The sequence below is a fragment of the Myotis nattereri genome (assembly GCF_964212035.1).
Source record: "Myotis nattereri genome assembly, chromosome: 11".
Classification (NCBI taxonomy): domain Eukaryota; kingdom Metazoa; phylum Chordata; class Mammalia; order Chiroptera; family Vespertilionidae; genus Myotis; species Myotis nattereri.
This window is the reverse complement of record NC_138086.1, coordinates 78,569,895-78,590,661: the sequence shown is the minus strand read 5'-3', so window position 1 is coordinate 78,590,661 and position 20,767 is coordinate 78,569,895. Positions and strand designations below refer to the sequence as shown.

At 48.9% G+C, this 20,767-nt stretch overlaps 1 protein-coding gene across 3 annotated transcripts in view; it reads left to right on the top strand.

The window, feature by feature from the left end:
- ELMO1 (engulfment and cell motility 1) overlaps window positions 1–20,767 on the top strand; it is a 392,644-nt gene that overhangs the window by 66,487 nt on the left and 305,390 nt on the right. For all 3 annotated transcript variants that reach the window (XM_081102184.1, XM_081102182.1, XM_081102183.1), the window contains exon 2: window positions 6,966–7,109. In XM_081102184.1, the coding sequence (XP_080958310.1) occupies window positions 7,032–7,109 (78 nt within the window). In that variant the 5' untranslated portion in view covers window positions 6,966–7,031. The remainder of the gene's footprint in view (window positions 1–6,965; window positions 7,110–20,767) is intronic.

Here is a 20,767-nt window from a genome sequence, read left to right as displayed (position 1 = left end):
AGGAGTGCCTGCAGGACCTGTGTGATTTCTGCTCCCAGTCCCGGGAGGAAGGGCAGTCGGAGCCCCTGAGGGGAGGGCTCCGGCAGAGCTGTGACCTGCAGGCACCTGAGCTGGAGAATTGGGGACCAAACTACGGCGTCCACTGGGCTGCCAAGTGGAGCATGTAACTGCAGTGGTGCCAGTCATGTCTTCAGGTAATGGCAAGTTTCTAACACAGGCCGGTCAACAGATGTGGGGGGTAGGCGTGGACCTATTCTTGAGCTGAAAGCCAGGAGGAAACAGCAAACACAGAAAGAGCTAGCTCTGTGCCCTTCTTCTACTTCAAAGGGCTCTATTCCCATTGGGGACCAGACAGTTCTCTGTTGTGGGGGTCATCCAGGGAATTGCGGGGTGTTGAGCAATATCTTTGGCCTCTACCCACTAGATCAGCGGTTCTCAACCTGTGGGTCGCGACCCCTTTGGCGGTCGAACGACCCTTCCACAGGGGTCGCCTAAGACCATCCTGCATATCAGATATTTACATTGCGATTCATAACAGTATCAGCATTACAGTTATGAAGTAGCAACGAAAATAATTTTATGGTTGGTTCACAACATGAGGAACTGTAGTTAAAGGGCCAGAAGGTTGAGAACCACTGCACTAGATGCTAGTAGCACCTCCCCCTTTGTGACAATCAAAATATCCCCAGATGACAGATGTTCCCTAGGGGGACAAAATCACTCCAGCAGTTTCCCTGCAGAATTCTTTTGTAAAGGAAATTTACGTTCATAACGGACATTTTCATTTGAAAGGTGTCCCTTTTGTCCCCCAAACCAGGAAGAGAACTACTTCCCAGTCAGCTTTGTTCCCAAGAGTGCCTCGCTGTGCACAACAAACCTCACTAAGCACCCCTTTTGTCCTACATTTCCAAGTCACCTTTGGACAAAGTACACCCTGCCAGAAGCAGCCCCCTGTTCCTTTGCTTAGCCTCTTCTTCACGCTTCATCACTGGTGAGATGATGCAGAAGCTCTGAATTCTAACCAACTCTTTGGATTACCGAGTTCCCTGCAGCTTTGAGCATGGCATGAGTAAATAAATGCTTTTTTTTCCTTTCCAGCTAACCTCTGTTCATTGAATTTGCAGCGTCCAGTTGCTGCACCTAAGAGGGTTGAGGAAGGTTTATTTCCTCCTTTGCACAGTGCACGGAGAGTAAAGGAAAGGCTGCCTGCAGGGGGTGTCAGGGCCCTTTCCCTGCCTCCCTCACCTGGATGCCAAGGGAAAATGTTCTCTTATTTCTTTTTTCTATCAGGACCACTCAGCATGTAAATATGGGACTTGTGCTCCCTCCCCACCCTCCCCCTAATTGTTAGAAACCTCTTCTCTGTCACAAGTGGAATTTGATGGCCAGTGGGCCAGAGGCAGCTTTCCTGGGGAGGAAGGAAGGGACAGAGGAGCTGAAGCAAATGGTTTCTCCAGCTGCTCTTCCCCACTGGCCTGCCGTGTGGCCTCCACGGGCCCATCTGTCAGGGCCTTCAGTGACGTCGTGGGCACATGGGTCACTGGGACAGGCGTGTTGGTTTTCCCATCGACAGCTCCCACGGGGACATCCTCCCGCAGGGACATCCTCCCTCAGGGACATCCTCCCGCAGGGACATCCTCCCTCAGGCTTCTTTTCTTTTCTCTCAACAGGTTTTGCTTGTGTAATAGAAAGACCAGACATAGGACAATAGGGTTTAAAGCCATTGTGGGGACCCCAAACTAACACTGTATGGAAATTTCAGAAAAATATACGGATCAGGTATTTGGGGATTTTATGAAGTCTGGGACCTAATCAAGCTGCTTGGAAAAACATGTAGCAATGTTACAGATCATTTTTAAAAATACATTTTTACTGATTTCAGAGAGGAAGGGAAAGGGAGAGAGAGAGACAGAAACATAAATGATGAGGGAGAATCATTGATCTGCTACCTCCTGCAGGCCCCCCTCTGAGGATGGAGCCCACGCCCCAGCCTGTGCCCTGACCTGGAATCACACTGTGACCTCCTGGTTCATAGGTCGGTGCTCAGCCCCGAGCCCCGCCGGGCTGTGATCTTTGAGAGACTGCAGGGAGGTGTGTTGCCAGCACGTCCTGAGACATGGAGGACTTTGGGCACGAACAGTGTGCAGACACAGACGGATTTCTAGATGGGAATCAGGACAGGTTTCTCGCCGTTGTCTTGGAAACATAACCCAAAGCTAAGGAGACATTCAGCGAATGATAAAGAGAATTTCAACTTGCTGAGGGCTTACGAGTCACATCTAACGGACATGTAGAGCTTGGTAACTAACTCCCAAATAAAAAGTGCTTCTTCATCTCATTTTCACTCAGCTGTAAGCCATTTGACATGCATATGAAGGCTGTAGAATCTTTAAATTTAATTTTTTATTAGTAGATTTGTTGGGGTAAGATTGGTTAATAATATTATACAGATGTCAGGTGTACAGCTTTATAACATACCATCTGTATGCTCTATTATGTGCTCTTGGAGAACCTTAATATTACAAACGGAATAAAGTAAATCAAACAGCGGACAAGCAGGCCATTGGACAATTCCACACCGATGCCTAGTTGCTTCCGGGACTCCATAGACAGTTCCCTTACAAGGCAGAATGGTTGGAATGGCTGCCAGCTGTGGAGACTTCCCATTAGTGGTTCTTAAGTTTTAGTTTGCATGAGACATGTTCTGTCAGGCTGTGCACACAGGTCATGGAGCTTATCTCTACGGGGCAGTTTTGACAATACCAGACGTGGTTTTGCTGCCAGGAGCTCTGATGAGATGTTGGTGGGGGAGAGGATGCATTCAGCTGACAACCCTTTGTGACGTGCCTGCCCGGCTGGTAGGATTGTGGTCCGGGTGTGCCTTCTGCTTACTGCGCTCAGGTGTGGCGGGGTTAAGGTGACGGATCCACGCCTGCTGTGTCCAGGAGGCAAAGGACACCACCCTGGCTACGCCTGGCCAGGCACTGGGCCTGGTGTTCTTGATTCTTGGAGAGCCTGATGAGACCGTCTATCTTGCGTCAAGCTCAGTTATGGGTGGCCTGATCGTTAGTAATCGGCCCGGCGGCCTTGGTAGTGCACCACTTCCCTGGAGGATGATTTTGCCGTCAGAGGACATTTGACAACAATGTCTGAGGACATCCCTGAGTGTCACGACCGAGAGGGGCTGTGGACGACTGTGGGTGGAGGCCAGGGATGCTGCTAACCACCCTACAGTGCACGGGGCGGCTCTACAACAAAGGACTGTGCCCCCAAACGCTCACTGGGCCAAGGGCGCGAGAGCCTGGGCTAGAAGCTTCCTTTCCTGCATTTCCTTGGAAGCAGCAGCGACTGTATCCAGAAGCCTGGAGAGCTAAGTGACCCCTCCTGGAAAGATGAGTTCAGGAGGGTAAAGCGTGGGCTTCTGAGGGTAGCGATGCGGACCTGCCTCATTCCTTCTGCAGCTGTGCGCCTGACTGCACCCCCGGGAGCCTGGGGCGCCCTGTCCTTGCTGGTTAGTCTGAGGGAAAGTGAAGAGGCCTAATTGCCCTGGGTTCAGTGAGTTCCCAGGGGTGCCCCCCACCTGTCTGCGCTCAGTGGCTGCTGTCTGTGTACACAGCTCCCTCGCCTTCTCTCCATGGAGACCCAGGGGGAGCCTCGTCATTGTGTTCTCACCTGCTCACCAGGTTTTGTCGGAACAGCTTGGGGAAATCAATACCAGCTCCAGGGGAGACAAGCACCCTGGCTTTTGATTCCTGGAAGGCTCGGTGACTCTTTCTGTGCAAGCCTAGACTGTTTCGTGTGGAGTCGGGAGGAGGGTGCTCCCAACCCATTCTTCCTTCTATTCTTTATCCTCTTGCCCCTCCGGAGTGTGGGCTGTTTGTGTTGAATAGAGTTACCTGAGTCACACCGAGTCTGTTTTCACATTGGAGCCTGCTTTGTTCTCATTCTAGGGTGTGTAATTGAATCTGGGTCCGGAGTTGAATGGTGCCCTGCAGATATAATACCGTGTCCTTAGAATTCGCGAGTGAGTGAAACACTGTACAGGGCACAGGGGGAAGCCCGGCGCCCATCGCCTGCTTGTCTTAGCACCTGGCGGCTCCACAATTATTGAACCAGTCTGGTCGTGACTGGTCACTTGTTCCCAAGTTTTGGGAATTGCAACCAAAACCACAGGCATTGTTACGGTTTAGTTAATAATGATCCTTGAGGAAACATCTAGAAAAGTAAAATTACTCCACATGAATCCAACATTTCAAGGCTCTGGGGCGGTTTGCTCACAGTCCCTCTGGAGAGTGGTACCAGTTTGTACCCTCAGTGGGTGTGTATGGACATGAGCTTTGTCTGGAAGTCACACCAAGGGATATGTTGGGAGTGTCCACGTGGTCGAGAGCCCCGTGCATGAACCTACCAAGTTATGCCCCAGCGGCCATGAGCCTCATTGTTACTGTGGCCTTGGCTTACTGGGCTTCCGCGTCACCTGTTTCAGGAACACGCCAGACATGCTCCTGCCCCGGGGCCTTGGCACTTGCCGTCCCCGAGGCCTGTGCAAACCTGACGCTCGCCCCCTGGCTTACCTCCCCCCTCTCAGAGGGCTTTCCTCACACCTGCCTTCTCAGTGACGCTTCTCCTGGCTTCCCATTTAACATGGAACTACTGCCCCTTCCTCCCAAATGCACTCACACGCCTCAGCTTCTCCTCGCCTGCGCCATTTCTCTGCACGCCCCTCGGTGCCGTCTAACATCCAGATCCCCCGCATTACAGACAGCACCGTGCAGGCTCAGTGAGTGGGTGCTGAGCGAGTAGATGGGCCCTCACCGGTCAGCGCTGACGAGCCTCACAGTGGGCTTCCCTCGTCTTCTGGGCCAGAGGAGCCGCCGTGTCGTTTGGGTTCATTTCCTTTCCTTGTCAGCTCCAGGGAGGCGAGTGACTTACAGGACTGGTGCCGTTGCTGAGGCTGCCATGATCAGCTCTGTTGCTGTGGTCGCAGTGATGTCCACCAGTCCCCGAGAGAGGGCAAGGCCCACGTGCATGTGGCTGATGAATATTCACACCGAGACCTACTTCTAAAACCACAAGAACCCGCTAGGAAATGGGGCAGAGGACTTGGCCAGTTCACAGAGGAGTGTACCTGGGACTTGGCCGTTCATGTCCAGGCTCACTCACTGTGGGGGAAATCCGGGTTGGAAGTGCACCGAGATCTGCTTTCTTTGCGGCGTCAGGTGTGCTAACGGCAGGCTGTTGGGGAGGCTGAGTTGGTAGGCAGCCTCATCCGTTGCTGGAGGCAGTGCGGACGGCACAGCTCCAAGGAGGCCCATTGGAAACAGCCATGAGAATTTGAAACTTCTTCTGCCCTCGGGCCCAGCAATTCCACTCCGCCCCGCTTTGGGCAGGATGTATTCACGTGTGTGCAAAGCGGTGGATGCGTAAGCTGACTGACCCGCCTCCTTTGTAACAGCCACAGGGAAGAATCACCCAGGGTCCCGGCAGAGGACGGGGTCATCAGATAGGTGGTCTCCATGCAAAGAACCAGGACGCATCTGTGAGAGAAGCAGGTGCAGTATTTGTGCGAATATAGAGAGATTTCGAAGAGATACAAAGTGAAAAGACCAGGGGAGAGAGTGCTGCCTTCTGTACGCAGGAGGATGGGCGGCACATTTTTGCATTTGCCTTGTGTATGCGAAGACATTCTAGAGCAGCGGTTCTCAACCTGTGGATTGCGACCCCTTTGGTGGTCGAATGACCCTTTCACAGGCGTCACTTACCTAAGACCATCCTGCATATCAGATATTTACATTACGATTCATAACAGTAGCAACATGACAGTTACGAAGTAGCAACGAAAATAATTTTATGGTTGGGTCACAACATGAGGAACTGTATTTAAAGGGCCAGAAGGTTGAGAACCACTGTTCTAGAGGAATACAGAAGAGACTAATGACACTGGATAATCGGAGGGAGGGATGGGGGTCTGAACTGAGACAGGGTGGGTGGTCCACTTCCAGAGGAGGGAGATTCTACATTGCATGTCATCACATACACACACACACATTCATGTGTTGAATCATGTGCGTGTTTGACCTGTTCAAAAATATTAAGTTAGCCTGGCCGGTGTGGCTCAGAGGTTGAACATTGACCTAAGAACCAGTAAGTAGGTCATGGTTCAATTCCAGGTCAGGGCACATGCCCAGGTTGCGGGCTCAATCCCCAGTGTGAGGCGTGCAAGGCAGCCAATCAATGATTCTCTCCCATCATTGATGTTTCTGTCTCTCCCTCTCCCTTTCTCTCTGAAATCAATAAAAAAAATGATTATAAAATACTAAGTTAAAAGGTCACTCTACCGGAGATGGCTGGGCTGGGAGAGGATTCCCTGACCCCCTTGTATCAGCAGTGCCGCTCAATCAAATGAGGATCCAGGGTCCGCTCTGAACGGCCTGCATCTCCATCCCTCAGTCCCTCCGGGAAGGTGCCTGGTGGGAGTGGGCCTTGGGGAGGGGGTGTGTTGCACGTGTGTGAACCTCAGGCCTGGTCCCTTCCCAGTGACATCCTGGTTGCTATAGTGCAGCTCTGTTTGTGACACAGAAAACACTGTAGAGAAACGCTGCTTCCTGACCTGACTTCCTGGGCAGTCTGTCCTTCCGGAGCTGTGAGCGCGGGCTTCTGTGGCTCTGGACGGAGCGAGACCAGCTCCCGGGACCCGGGGGTAAGGGGCGCCTGCTTTCCCGTCCAGAGTCACAAAGCTGTCCTCCCCGGGGCCATGTCCCCGGCAGCTGGACTCTAGGGCATTGGCACCTTCTCCTCCTCTGTCTTGCCTCCTCCGAGCAGCCAGGGGTGCAGTTGGCAGCTGTGTCTTCTGTCCCTGAGCCGTTACTTGTACCTCAACCACCAGTGAAAACAGGAAGTGATGAAGCAGGCCCGCCTCGCGTGTGCTCTGAGCGACCTTCTTTCTCTTTGTCATTCCTCACCAGGGATAGACACGTGTGGCCGTCCGCACCGCGGGAGCCCGGGGCACCAGCGTGGGACGCGGCTTCACCATGCCTCCCCCCGCGGACATCGTCAAGGTGGCCATCGAGTGGCCGGGCGCCTACCCCAAGCTCATGGAAATCGACCAGGTTGGTAATGCGCGGAGTGGTGTGGGGTTGTTCTCGGTGTCCCTTCGGTTCTGGAATTTTCGCAGACATTGATGGCTCTTTCCCCCTGGCCTCTCCCCGGCTGTGCTGAGTCTGTGCAGTAATAGTTGCAGTGTAGTTGGTTTCTGTCCCACACACAAGGGCGATGCATGGCTGCTTCACTCGCCCAGCATCTGCGTGTACGGTGTCAATACAGGGCTTGTGGCCCGGCCAGCGTGGCTCCGTGGTTGAGCATCAACCTATGACCAGGAGGTTAAGATTCGATTCCCGGTCAGAGCACATGCCCGGTTGTGGGCTCCATCCTCAGCGTGGGGTGTGCCGGAGGCAGCCGATCAATGATTCTCTCTCATCATTGATGTTTCTATCTCTCTCTCCCTCTCCCTTCCTCTCTGAAATCAATAAAAAAATATTTACTAAAAATAAATTCCAGGGCAAGTGTCTGAGGCTGTGACGAGGATCAGGGACAGTGGCCTGCGGGCTCCAGGCCAGCACACAGCACGGGCTGCCCCAGCCTGCCTGGCGGGGACTCATGGACACGTGCAGACCATTTCATCACGGGCAGCACAGAGCTTAATTTTTTGAATCCTGTTTCTCTTCGAATTTGGCCGGAGCAGCCAAGTGCATTGAGTAAGGGCTTGCTAATGAGATGAGTGTCACGGGGCTCAGTCTTGGATCCCAGACAATTGTAATTTTGAGATTAGTGTAAACTGCACTGTGAGTCTAGTATATTGCCTGGCAGGTGACAAATACTCAGTAAATGTTGGCGGAATAAAAACCACATCATGGTGACTTAAAAGGTGATTTTACCCAGGAAGGCCTCCCTGGCTTGGATCTGGGCAGCTCCTGGGAGTCGCTGGCACTTGCTGTTTTAGTTCAGGTTCTCTCAGGAGGGTTACCTTGCCCCCCCCCCCCCCCCCAGCAAGTGATTTAAAGAAAAAGGGGCTGAACCTTAACACGCAGTGAAGGGTTTCATAGAGCAAATAACACAGGACTCCAGACGGCTTCCGGCCTTTGCAGAGTCAGGGTGCCATGGCAACTCCACTTCTTATTTATGTTCTTGATATTATTTTATGATTATAATCTGTACTGATTTTTTTTTCCTGGTCAGATTTTATTATCTGGTTGAAGGTTATGTAACATTGTGTGGATCTAAATAACTCATTGAAATAAGTTCTACACAACAAGTCAGAATTACTGGAGCTTGAGTGTGAATGTAAGACAAGGTCGATGTTTAGGGTTGTTGTCATCCAGCCAGCACACCACTGTCATCATAGCTGCTCCCGGAGGTGGTTCTGTGGGACTCTGGAAGCAGCCCACTCGCGTCGAGAAGCCCACCCAGCCGTTTTCTATTCATTTGTGCCAAACAGCTGTTTGCCCTTTTCACATGCTGCTTGAGAGGGTCACCAGCTGGATTTCCCTTTACGCTGCGTCTGGGACTGCTTGGTGCAGACTCAGTGCAGTCAGGAGGAGGTGTGGCCGCACCAGACAGAGCAGCGCTTCCGTGAGATGGAAGCTGGCTCCTGGGCTGGCGCGATGCTCCGGTGTCAGGGGCCAGGTGCCTTCTGTCTTGTTGCTCTGCCGTCTCTGTGGGGCTGAGCACCAGTTGCCCGGGCGTCACCTGGGAGCGCATTCGACATGAGAATGGGGGAGCCCACCTCCGATCTTCTGACACAGGACCTGCATTTTCACAAGACCCCCGTCAGGTAGTGCAGAGCTGCACACCTGGTGCCCGAGGCTGATTTCTCAGGAGAACCACCTGGTGCCCCGTCCCAGGAGATTCTAAGAGATTCCGGTAAATGATTTCCTCTGGATTCTGCCACGGCTGGAGCAGTTGGGAGCGTCTGCTTTAAGACAGCAACTCCTGCTGCACACTCGTGACTCCCGTGGAGGCGGTGTCCTGCCCCTGCCGTGGGGTCTGGCCTTTGCTGTGTATTAACAATTAAAAAATATATTTAAAAATATTTGGGGCACGGCCAGTGTGTCTCAAAGGTTGAGCGTTGACCTATGAACGAGAAGGTCATGGTTCAAGATTCCCAGTCAGGGCAAATGGTGCTTGGGTTGGGGGGCGTCCAGAAGGCAGCTGACCAATGATTCTCTCTCATCATTGATGTTTCTCTCTGTCTCTCCCTCTCCCTTCCTCTCTGAAATCAATAAAAATGTATTTAAAAAATAATATATTTTAGAACAGTTTTAGGTTCACAGAAAAATCATGGCAGCTCAGGGCCCAGCCTGGCTGCTGGTCATCTCCCTGTTTGATGGACGTACTTGTCCCCGTGGAAGCTTTCAGCTGCCTAGAGAGCACAGCCAGTGCTGGCGAAGCTCTCCAGGGTGAACCTGAAAGGGGGGTCGGGAGGCTGCCGACTGTGGGAAGCTGTTTCATGCGGAGGAGAGGTTGTTAGATGTGTTATTTATGGCCCCGAGCGCGGAAACTCCATGCTCTCCACACAAGGAAATAGATCTGGCCTCTCTCAGGGAAGGCGGGCATGGGCCATCTGGGCAGGCGAGGGTCCTGGCCGTCATTTCAATACAATGCACACCTGGGCCAGGTGGCCAGGCAGAGGGTCAGGCCCCAGGGCTGATGGGAAGGTGCATGGCTTCCATCTGAGCCCTTCAATCCTCCTCTGGTGGCTGCCAGGCTTTCCTAGGCGGCTGCGGCCACAGCAGCTGGGATGGAGCTGTTTTCACTGGGGAAGCTGTGAGGAAAGATTCTGGTTGAGGAAAGTCGACCACAGTTTTTTAAAAAATCACGAATGAGCCTCGAGCTTCCTCGTGACCTGAGATTCGAGTCAGATTCCTTAACTGGCCTCACGGAGCTTCCACGATCCCCATGCATCAGCCCCAGTTCACGTTGCTGGCGGGACCTCGTGCACCTCTCACGAGCTCAGGTGTTTGGTAGAAGCTGCGCCTTTACAGGTGCGTCCCTGCGGCTTTACACGCATTAAAAAACCCCTTGAGGCTTTGTTCTAACTAACAGCCAGCCTGCTGGACTGCCTCCCGCCTTATCAGCGCTCCACGCCTCTCACTCCCGCTCTGGTAAGCACATGGGGGGCGGGGGTGAGGGTAGAGCTGCCTTTGAACTCAAACCCTTTGTGATCACGTTATAATATAGCCATTTCTCCATCCTTCTTATTTCTTATACCATTCCTTGGCTGGTAGCTTTGATTTACATTTAATATGACCTGTGGGCGTGGATCCTAAGCCCGGTGGTCAGCCTGTGTCTTACACACACTGTGTCTGGGGTCCATCGTATTGACCTCAGTTTCTGGCTTCCATAGTGAACAGTAAAGATAAGAATGGAACTTCGGTGTCCGCCCTTCTCTGGGCAGAAACATTCCACGGCCCCCTGCCTGGTAGGGTTGGGGATCTCATTTCCCTGGAAGAAACACAGCTGCCTGTGCTTTTGGGCAAGTGTGTCCCAAACCTGAGGTTTTCCCTTGACCGTCCTGCTTGTGTCGTATATTTAAGACACGATTCAAGCTGCATGGATTTCATGTACCCAAGGCCTTTTGAAAGCTTATTGATTGCACAAAGCACAGTTAAGTGTTTGTGCTGGACATCGGAATTCGGCATTCTGTATATAATAATGGCCCTAGTAGCAGTAATAACAGCAGGTGCCATCTGCCCAGCACATGCCGTGTGCCAGGCAGCAGGTGAAGTGCGGCGTGGAGTGGTTTATCTCCGTAGCACAGCCCAGCGAGGCGGGCTTTAGACTTTCCCGTTCATAATCGTCGGAGGCTCCTTCACTTGCCGGAGATCACACAGCTAGGAAACTCCCAGTTCGAAGCCAGCACGTAGGACACTAAAACCCAGGCAGTTTCTACTAAATCATAAATCTGGTTGGTAATTCTTTCTTAAATTTATTTCTTTTCAGCTGTATTGAGATATAATTGACATAAAATGGAAAGATATTTAAAGCGAATACCCTGATGATGTGATGTACGTCTCCATCGGGAAAGGATTTCCCCAGTCGAGTTAATTAATACATCCCCCACTTCACGGTTATGGTTTCTTCCCCCTCCCCCGCTTTGTGTGAGAACATTTAAATTCTGTGCTCTTAGCACATTCCAGTTACGCGGTACAGCACATCAGCGGGAGTGACCCTGTGTTCCACGAGAGCCTTACTCATCGTGTAGCTGAAGGTGTGTGCCCTTTTACTGACCTCTGCCTATTCCCGCACCAGCCCCCCACCCCCGGCAGCCCCTCTTCCGCTGTTTCTGTGAGTTTGGCTTGATTTTAGATTCCACCTGTGAGTGATTCCAGGTAGCGTTTGCGTTTCTCTGACTTACTTAACGAGTTCGGTAGTTCTCTTTGTGTCTCCCCATCTCTCACGCTTCTGCGGGTTGGCTCCTGCCATTCACGTTTGAGCAGACGCCCAGTGTCGCCACAAGGCCTGCTCCAGCCACTAGCCACGTGACTTCCAGGGACACGTGTCACGGAAGCAAAGAACAATTAGAGAAGATGTGGCCAGTGGTCTGGGTTACCACCCAAGGAGCCTACCTGGAGGGAGAGAGAGCATGGAAGGCTGGTTGCTGGGAGGGGCCGTCTGGCCCGGGGCCCAGGAGCATGGACGTTGGGTGGACTGATTTGGACTGGGAATCTGGGCTGCTACTTAAGTGCTGTGTGAGTGGGGACAGCCTCCTGCTCCGTGAGGAGAATTGGCAACACGCACACATGCTTTCTGGCATCTGGGCCTTCAGTGAGATAATCACTCAGCACTCTGCTTAGCGATGCTAACCATTAGGAGCCAATTATGGTTTCTTCCGAGTGGCACACACAATAGAACATGCTGCTTAGGTTTCCAGCAAGACTGGAACCAATAATGTAAGCATCCTCTCCAATGCACTGAGGCCAACTCTTAGGAGAATGAAAACCCGTCATTCCCCAAACATCTCAATAATGAGCGCCTGGTCAATGGAAATGACCTGAGCTCCATGGAGAGAGTTTTGAATTCAGACCTTTAAGATAACACATACATGAAGAAGGTGCTTAGTGCCCTTGGACCCTCCATGTAGCAGTGGTGCAGACTGTCCGTATAAAGGCTCCATCGCATCAAGCGGGTGAGACTGCATCTCTGGAGAGCGAGGTTCCAGCCTTGCGCTGCAGAGGTGAAAAGGCACGGATTTTCCTGGCCCCTCCTTCCCCGAGAGGTCAGATACATCGGCTGTGGCAGCCTCAGCGCTATTGACTGTTGGGCCCAGATAATTCTTAGTTGCGGGGTCTGCCCTGTGCGTTGTAGGATTTGAGCAGTGTCCTGGCCTCCACCCACTGATGCTGGCAGCATTTCCTCCCCTAGTTGCGACAACCCAAAATGTCTGCAGATATGGCCGAAGGTCCCCTGCAGGGGACAGGTTCCCCCTGTTGGACTAAATCAGTGGCTCCCCGCTTGCTTCTGCATCAGAATCACCTGTGAAATGTATGGAATGGGCAGAGAGGAGTATTTGGAGGTGCATTTTGGGGCACAGGGATGCCTGTTCCTATCAAGTCCCTTGCTGGGGATGCTGTTGCACCTGGATCCAGATTTGGAAGTCATGATTGTGATGCCCTATCAACCTCCATCTGCTGGTGACACCTGACACCCACAGTAAGTTTCAGTGGGTGCCCCAGATGTCACGTGGTCCTAATAATTGCCCCTCTTACTACTTTCCAGAGGGCACAAACACAGCACCGGCAAGAGCTCCTTTCATAAAAAAGGTGTTAGGCAGAAAGGTGAGCCTGTTGCTGTCTATGCTGTCATTACAAGGTCGTGTGATGCTGGGACAGGAGTAGCCAACCCTCATCTGATGTTTGCATCTGTTATATTGGGTAACAGCTATTTCTTAAACTTCCTCTAAAATAAAGTGACTGGGCTACTTCCCCTTCCAGTTTTAGCTCGCTCTCACTCTCTCTGTGTGATGGGCCCTGTATAATCTCATGACATCCTAACGGTGGCCTTGCTTTGGAAGAGAAAGACTGGAAACATATCTCTCCCCTTGCCCGAGAGCTCGGTTTAATTCAGCAAGAACAAACTCTAGCCTCCACTTTCCCTCCTGAAAATGGATGGAGGGTTTTGATTTGCTTTCCAGGCAGGTGGGGGTGCTATTCCCTTCCCTCTACTTCCTTGCCTAGTTCTCTTACGAGGAGCACATTGGGAAACTCAGGACAGAGCCTTCCCCCAACTGTGTTTTCTTGAGATCTGCTGACTAAGGCATCTCACGTTGCTAGAACATTTTGTACATGTCACCCTTTGGACTTCATTTGTGTGTTGGTCACCTGGCCATCTGTGGCAGGGCATGGAAATGCCTATATTTTAGCATGCAGAAGGATTCTGGTTCCCCAGAGAAAGGCTTGTATGTTATCTCTGAAGATATGTAGACCTGCACGATATGCCCAGAACTTGGAGGAAATGTGAGAAGCCTCAGGGAAATAAAATGTGTGCTTTTCTGTATTCCTTTTTCTAGATTTCCAGCAAATGGATTTGTGAGTCCTCTAAGTCAGTGGCACCAATATTGTGCTTGACAGCCGCCCCCATCCCCCTAATCTCACATAGCCCTTCAAATAGCAAATCTTGTAGAGCAGTGGTTCTCAACCTTCCTGATGCTGCGACCCTTTAATACAGTTCCTCATGTGGTGACCCCTAACCATAACATTATTTTCGTTGCTACTTCATAACTGTAATGTTGCTACTGTTATGAATCGTAATGTAAATATCTGATATGCAGGATGTATTTTCATTGTTCGTGACCCACAGGTTGAGAACCGCTGCTGTAGAGCCTACTTCCTAAATGGCTTTTGATTCTGTTCACCTTTCCCCATCCTCGGCCACTGCTGTAGCTACTGCCACGAGGTGACCAGTAGCAGCTCAGTGGCCTCCTGTGCACCCTCCAGGCTAAAGCATTCTGCAGTGGCTCTCCCGCCGCACTTGGGATAAAATCCTTGTGGCTACTACGGTCCTGCTCTCCCCAGCCCTAGATGACATCACCAGCCTTGCTTAGAGTCCCTGGGGTTTTCCACCAGCGCCTCTATCTGGGATCTCTCTCACCTTTTATGAAAGCGCACTTCTCAGAGCCTTCAAAAATGCCATTCTGAATTGGAAAATTTCTCCCCTCATTTGTCTGAATTGGAAAATTTCCCCCCTCATTTGTCTTCCTATTCATTTCCATCCCTCCTTAGAGAGGGTCTCTGCTGGCTCCTCAGACTAGCTGCATTGTAGCATCCATACTTACTCACTATATGATGTTCTACATGGAACAAGTGTCTGGAATAGGGCCTGGTACGTGGTGAGTTCATAATAAATGCTGGGCAAAGGAAACGGGTGATATTTATACTTTTTCTGTCTAATGATACCGATAATTAAATATAATTATGAAAGGGAGCAGCCCTGCTGAGAAGAACACCCCTTCCCTTATTCCTACCATGCATTTAAATACAGTGGGGCCTTGACTTACGAGTGATCCGACTAACAAGTTTTTTGAGATACCAGCTGTCTCTCGCCCGGCTGATTTTTTGCATTGAGTTGACAGAGTAATTTGGGTTAATGAGCTCCTTAACGAGCTCCTTAACGAGCTCGGTTTCGGAACGAATTAAACTCATAAGTCAAGGCCCCACTGTATGTACACTATTATATTTCATGGATTGACATTATAAAGGTCTAATTTCATCCTTCCATCAGAGACATCTATAGTCAAAAGACAACCAAAAGACTTTGAGAGAAGTGCTGTCACGTTTCAAGGTACTTATAGATGGATCATTAATTACCGTGGGACAAGTTTGTGGTGACCTATTGGGATTCACCAACCTCATCACCATCCGGTGCTCATAATTTCTGGCTGTCACTTCTTTCTTGACCTCCTGACCCATATAAACAACTACCCATCTTCCTGTTCGTCTTGCCCATCTAGATGTCCCTTGCGACTCAAACTCAACATATTCAAACACCCCTCATTATCCTTCCTCCCCTAAACCTGTTCGGTTTTGCTTCTCTTCATGCTTTCGTTGTCTAGGTACCATATGTGAATGCACACTCAGTTTGCTGAAGCTGAATCTATATGTCTTCCTAGACTCTTCTCACTTCCTCAGTTTTTTTAATCCAATCAGTTATCTCAGAAAACTTGTCTACATCTGGTCTCTGTTATCACATCTGCTGCTGCTCTAGCTGGCCCTCTTCTCGCTAGAGCAGTGGTTCTCAACCTCGGCTGCACATTAGAATCACCTGGGAATCTTTTTAAAATCCTGATTTCTGGGCCTCATCCTCCGGAAATTCTGTTTCTTTGTTACTAATGTTGTGGCCCCACCCCATAACAAAGAAACAGAATTTCTGGAGGACGAGGCCCAGAAATCAGGATTTTAAAAAGATTCCCAGGTGATTGTAATGTGCAGCCAAGGTTGAGAACCACTGCACACAGAGAGCAAGGGAGGACCTAAAAATGAGAGATCCTCACAGGGAGAACTTGAAAAGAGTGAGAGTAATATCTATACATACTAGAGATTATGAGCACAAAGTAGGTGGCTATAAGTTCAGAACAGACGGATATGAAAAAGAACCAATTAGAAACCTTAGAAATGAAAAGTATATATATACAGTAAAGCAAAACATAAAAATAAAAATAATACAGAAAAGTAAAAACGAACACATAACTCTAGAATGGATTTGGCTAAAGAGAGAATCTATAATTTAGGGGATGGAAATGAGAAATTTATCCAGAACACAGCCCCCAAAATAAAGGAATGAAAAGCTGTGAGTGTGGCATTGTATTTTCAGAGAATGACAGTTTGAGGATTGTTTTGTGAGAGGTGAAATCAAGAGAGATTTGTTGGATAGCTATTGCTGTAGCCTAGGCAAGAAGTGATCATGTCATGGCCCAGGGCAGTGATAGGGGAAATAGAAAGAAGTGAGACACATGTCTCATCAAGACATATGTGAAGATTAAATTGACAGGAAATTGATGATTGATTATATGTAGGGTGATAAGGGAAGATAAAATGTTAAAGGTGATTCTAAGATTTCTTGTATGAACATCTGGGCAAAGGGTGGTGACAGCTACCAAGATAGAAAAAAAATAGTGGAGGAATATTTAGGTGGACTCAAATTCTTCATGGAAACCTTACAAATGGGTTCAAGAAAATAAGCAGTTATCAATATGGTTGGACCTCCTATAGATTTTTAAAAAATGTTTTTATTGATTTCAAAGAGGAAAGGAGAGGGAGAGAGAGAGAGAAACATCAATGATGAGAGAGAATCATTAATCAGCTGCCTCCTGCATGCCCCACACTGGGGATGGAGCCTGCATCCCCGGTATATGCCCTGAGCGGGAATCAAACCGGGACCTCGAGGTTCATAGGTCGATGCCCAACCACTGAGCCACCGCAGCCAGGCTCCTTTGATTTTTCTTCGGGTTTTGGTACACTGGCCAATGTGTTCACTTAAGTGGTCTGCATTCACACTTAATTATGTCACTTTGCTGCTTAAAAACCTGATGGGTCCAAATCATCAAGAGTTGTCTGTAGGATTTAGACATTTTTGCCTCTAGCTTGCCCTTTTAGAGACATCTCTCATACATATGCCATTGTCAACTCCTCCACATGAACGTGGACATCCATTTAGCCATGCCATTGCATTTGCTGAGCCTCCCACCAGAAGTGCCCTAAGCGATCCAAATAGCATCTATTTTTAATTGCTTCTCTGTGTCCACAGGCAGAATAAAGAAGGTTCAGAGAGCCAACTCTGAGATGGACTTGGCAGGCCTGGAGCACACACAAGAAGGGTGGGGACCATTAATGTTGGTTACAAGTCTATTTCCTGGCAAACTAGAAGATGATGAATACAAGTTAAAAATTGGGAAAGAGAGTTTTGGGGTAAGATTTAAGTTTAACTTGTACACACACAAGTTAAAATTACTCGAGACAGAAGGGAAATGCCGAGAAGTTAGGGCGGGGGTTGTTGATTTTGAGCATCAAAAGTGAGGAGGAGGAGACAGAATTCTTCCATTGGGCAGTTTCAGTGCTGACTTAGCATTTCATCATAATTTGTGTGGATAACGCATGAGCAGGATCCGCTACTAGTCTCAGGCTAGTGCTGGAACACTGAGCTTTAAATAACTATCAAAAAATCACTTTGTGCTAGCAACCAAGATACCCAGAATTCCAGCGTCCTTCCCTCCAGCTTTTATCTTTGGGCACTTGGGCTTGTTGTTCCTGGTTGCCAGCATATGGAGCTGAGGCTTGGTCAAAGAGGAAAGGTCTGGGATTATACAGGTCTGGGTTCAAATTCTGGCTTCCTCACATGTGTATGAGGCTTTGAGCAAGTTACTTGACGTCTTGAGATCTTCATACAGTTTTCTCATTTGTAAAGTACACTGGGAAATGGCTCTCTGGTAGTCACTCAATGACTAGTTGCTATTACTATTATTACCCAAAGAGCTGGCCAAGTGAAATAGGTAATAAGAGTCGGAGTTGATGACATGTCAAAGGTAGGGGAGTTTTGAGAAAGTGTTTGAGGTTGTAGCCATTGCTTACATATTCTGACTCTTCCGGAAGAGCCTGTTTTTCATTCTTCAAGGCTGGGGTTCAAGCTCAGGTTGCCATTGTCACACTCGTGGGATAGGTATTTGAGACTTGGAAGCCCATGTCCCTTCACTACTTGCTGAAAGTTATCTCAGCACATCCATTACATTGAAGAAAGAAGGATGAATTGGCATTAATGCATCCATCACAGTCAGGTAAACCAGCTCCATGGCTAAGAGAGACAAGAAGCATAAGGGGAAAAATGAAATAAAAAATGTGAACTCACTTCTTAATGCTCCCTTGGCCAGCAGTTCCTCTCAGCATTCTTTTGATTGCTGCACTACATCCAATCTCAGCTTCTTTGCAGTTAATAAACCATCATAATCTTGTGTTTAAATTGAATCTCAACCCTAATTTGCCTTCAGAGCTTATCTGGCTTTCTCATATCTACTCACCTGCTCTGATAATCACCTATCTATCAGAGTCTACAGTCCACAATCACTTGTTTGTCCTACTCAGCCGGTCTGTCATTTTATTTTTAAATCTCTCTCTCTCTCTCTCTCTCTCTCTCTCTCTCTCTCTCTCTCTCTCAAACACACACACACACACACACACACACACACACACACACACAGTTAACCTTCCACATATGAGCTAGAGGCAAATAACTAACAAGACTGTTTCCCTTGAGTGAAGGGAAGAGGCCCATAAGATCTGAATTCATTCACAGTGTGAGTCACTCATTTCTCCATGGAAAGGACACTGCCTGCAGGGGTGGGGTGGGGTGGAGGAAAATGGCATGTCAGCTGGTCTCGAGTCATCTGGGAGCGCTTCCTGGCAAAGACTGACATCAGGAAGGTGGAGAGTGATAAGGAATGAGGAAATTGGTGGCAGTAGCTACCCAAGATATTGACATTTCCGGGAAAATTTTGTTACTTATGTCCCTGAAAACATTGATCTTGAAATAGTCAAGGACTAGGAAGAAGAACACAAAAGATATTTGATATTAGTGTTTTTTCATATGTTGTCTATCTCTGTAATTTTGACATTTTCTAAAATTGCACTTTTTCTTCAGTTGAATGGAAATACCATTTTTTTCTGAGTAGAAGTATATCTGATACCTAAAAGAGAAAGGTGTGTCTAGTTGTCTTTAATCCACTAATATGGCAATTTTCAACCTTTTTCATCTCGGGGCACACATAAATTAATTGCTAAAATTCTGCAGCACATCAAAAAATATATTTTTTGCCAATCTGACCAAAAAATAGGTATAATTTTGGTTCATTCACACCAGATGGCTATTGTTGTGTTGGCGTGTTGTCATATTTTTATTTGACAGTCTATGGGAAAAGAGGTCCATGCCCTTGACTGATGAGTCAGATGTTGCATGTTTAAAAATTCCTGCAGCACACCAGTTGAAAATCACTGCACTAACACACGAGACTGCTAATTATTTATGTCTTTTTCTTTTACACAGTCCAGTAATTCTTATGACACAAAGATTGTGCTTGATCTTGCTAAAATCTAGTATTTCATTAGTTTGATGAAGCTGAAACATGTCATTTTTAGTAAACCATTTTGACATGAATCATCATTTGTCAAGAAAAAGGTGGCACAGCCTGTCATCTTTCAATTTTTAAAATTATCGTGATCCTTGGTGTTCCAGCTTGGGCGACGTAGTTGAGCCCCTTTGTCATTTGTGACAGTCACTGAAATCCTGCGTCAGTGATTCACTGTGGAACTGTTGTCAGCCTACTTCTTTCCAAGAACCAGCGAAATTTGCCTCAGGAAAGCGTGGTTTTGTCATTATCTTTCGGATTACTCAGGCCTCTATTAGAAAAACAGAGTATGCGTACACAGTTCTCAGACGCATCAGGTTCCTCCATCTAAAGGGATGTGGCTCGGAAGCATGGGAAGTAGTCAGAGGGCTCCTCGGAGGAAGAATGGAGCCGGCGTAAGATGACTGGTGTCACTGACACGATGTCTGGAGGCGCCGGCAGGGACCAGGTGGACGTCATGCATTCAAGTTGCTCTCAGCCACATTCTGGACTAAATCGTAGTGAACATTCATCTCCCTTCTCAGAGGTGTCCCGACACGTGGAAACCAGTTTCTTTCTTTCTGGGGCAACGTTTCTCACAACTGCTGTGCACAATATGTTCAGTGAATTCCCATCTGTAAAAGCAGATGAAATCCCAGTGCTGTGCTGCGCCCCTCAGAGTCAGGACCAGAGAAAGCCTTTTCATTGTCTAGGACCAGAAGCTTGAAGTCCCTGTGGAAACAGTTTTGCAGCGAACGGCTGAGCGATGCTGGTCTGTGGAGGGCAGGTGCGTGGAGGGCATCTGGGGGCATCTGCCCTCCTCTGGCTGTGCTCCTTCTTTAGCCCCTTCCTGAGCTTTGGTGGCAGGTGGGGAGAGACCAGGAGAGAGGGAAAGAAGCTAGAAGTCTGAAAAGAGAAGATGTGTTCTTAAACATTATTCATTAATTGTTTGCCTTGCGGGCGCCTAGCAGCCACTCACCTGGCCGGTGGCAGAGGTATCTAGGTGGCAGTCTCTGCTCCAAAGCAAGTATAATCCAGTTGTCAAAAGAAAGGAAAATGAACCCAGCCCATGTGGCTCTGTTGTTGAGCGTTGGCCCAAGAACCAAGAAGTTATGGTTCAATTCCCGGTCAGGGCACATGCCCAGATTGTGGGCTCCATCCCCCGTAGGGGGCGTGCAAGAGGCAGCCAATCACTGTTTCTATTTCTTTATCCCTCTTCCTTCCTTTCTCTAACATCAATAAAAATATATTTTATAAAAAAAGAAAGGAAAGTGAGTTGGAGAATAAAAAACAGGATGTGACAAATGCCAAAGGCAGCACAGTGGGCTGGAGTCATTCAAGCAAGAAGGAGGAATTGGATATATATTCACTTATTTCATGTTTTCCACCGACTTTTGAAAAATATACCTACAAAGTATGCACCAGGTATTACCGGTGCATAGGCAAGCTCTGTCCAGTGCGCTGCTGTGCACCAGCTTCTATCCCAGGGTCTGGCACACGTCATCCTGATCTTCACGACAGTGTGTGCGACACGGACGTGGAGAAGAGGACGTGGAGCTTTGTGAGCAGGAGTGATGTGCCCAAGGTTACAGCGACAGGGCCTGCAGACCTCAGGTTCAATCC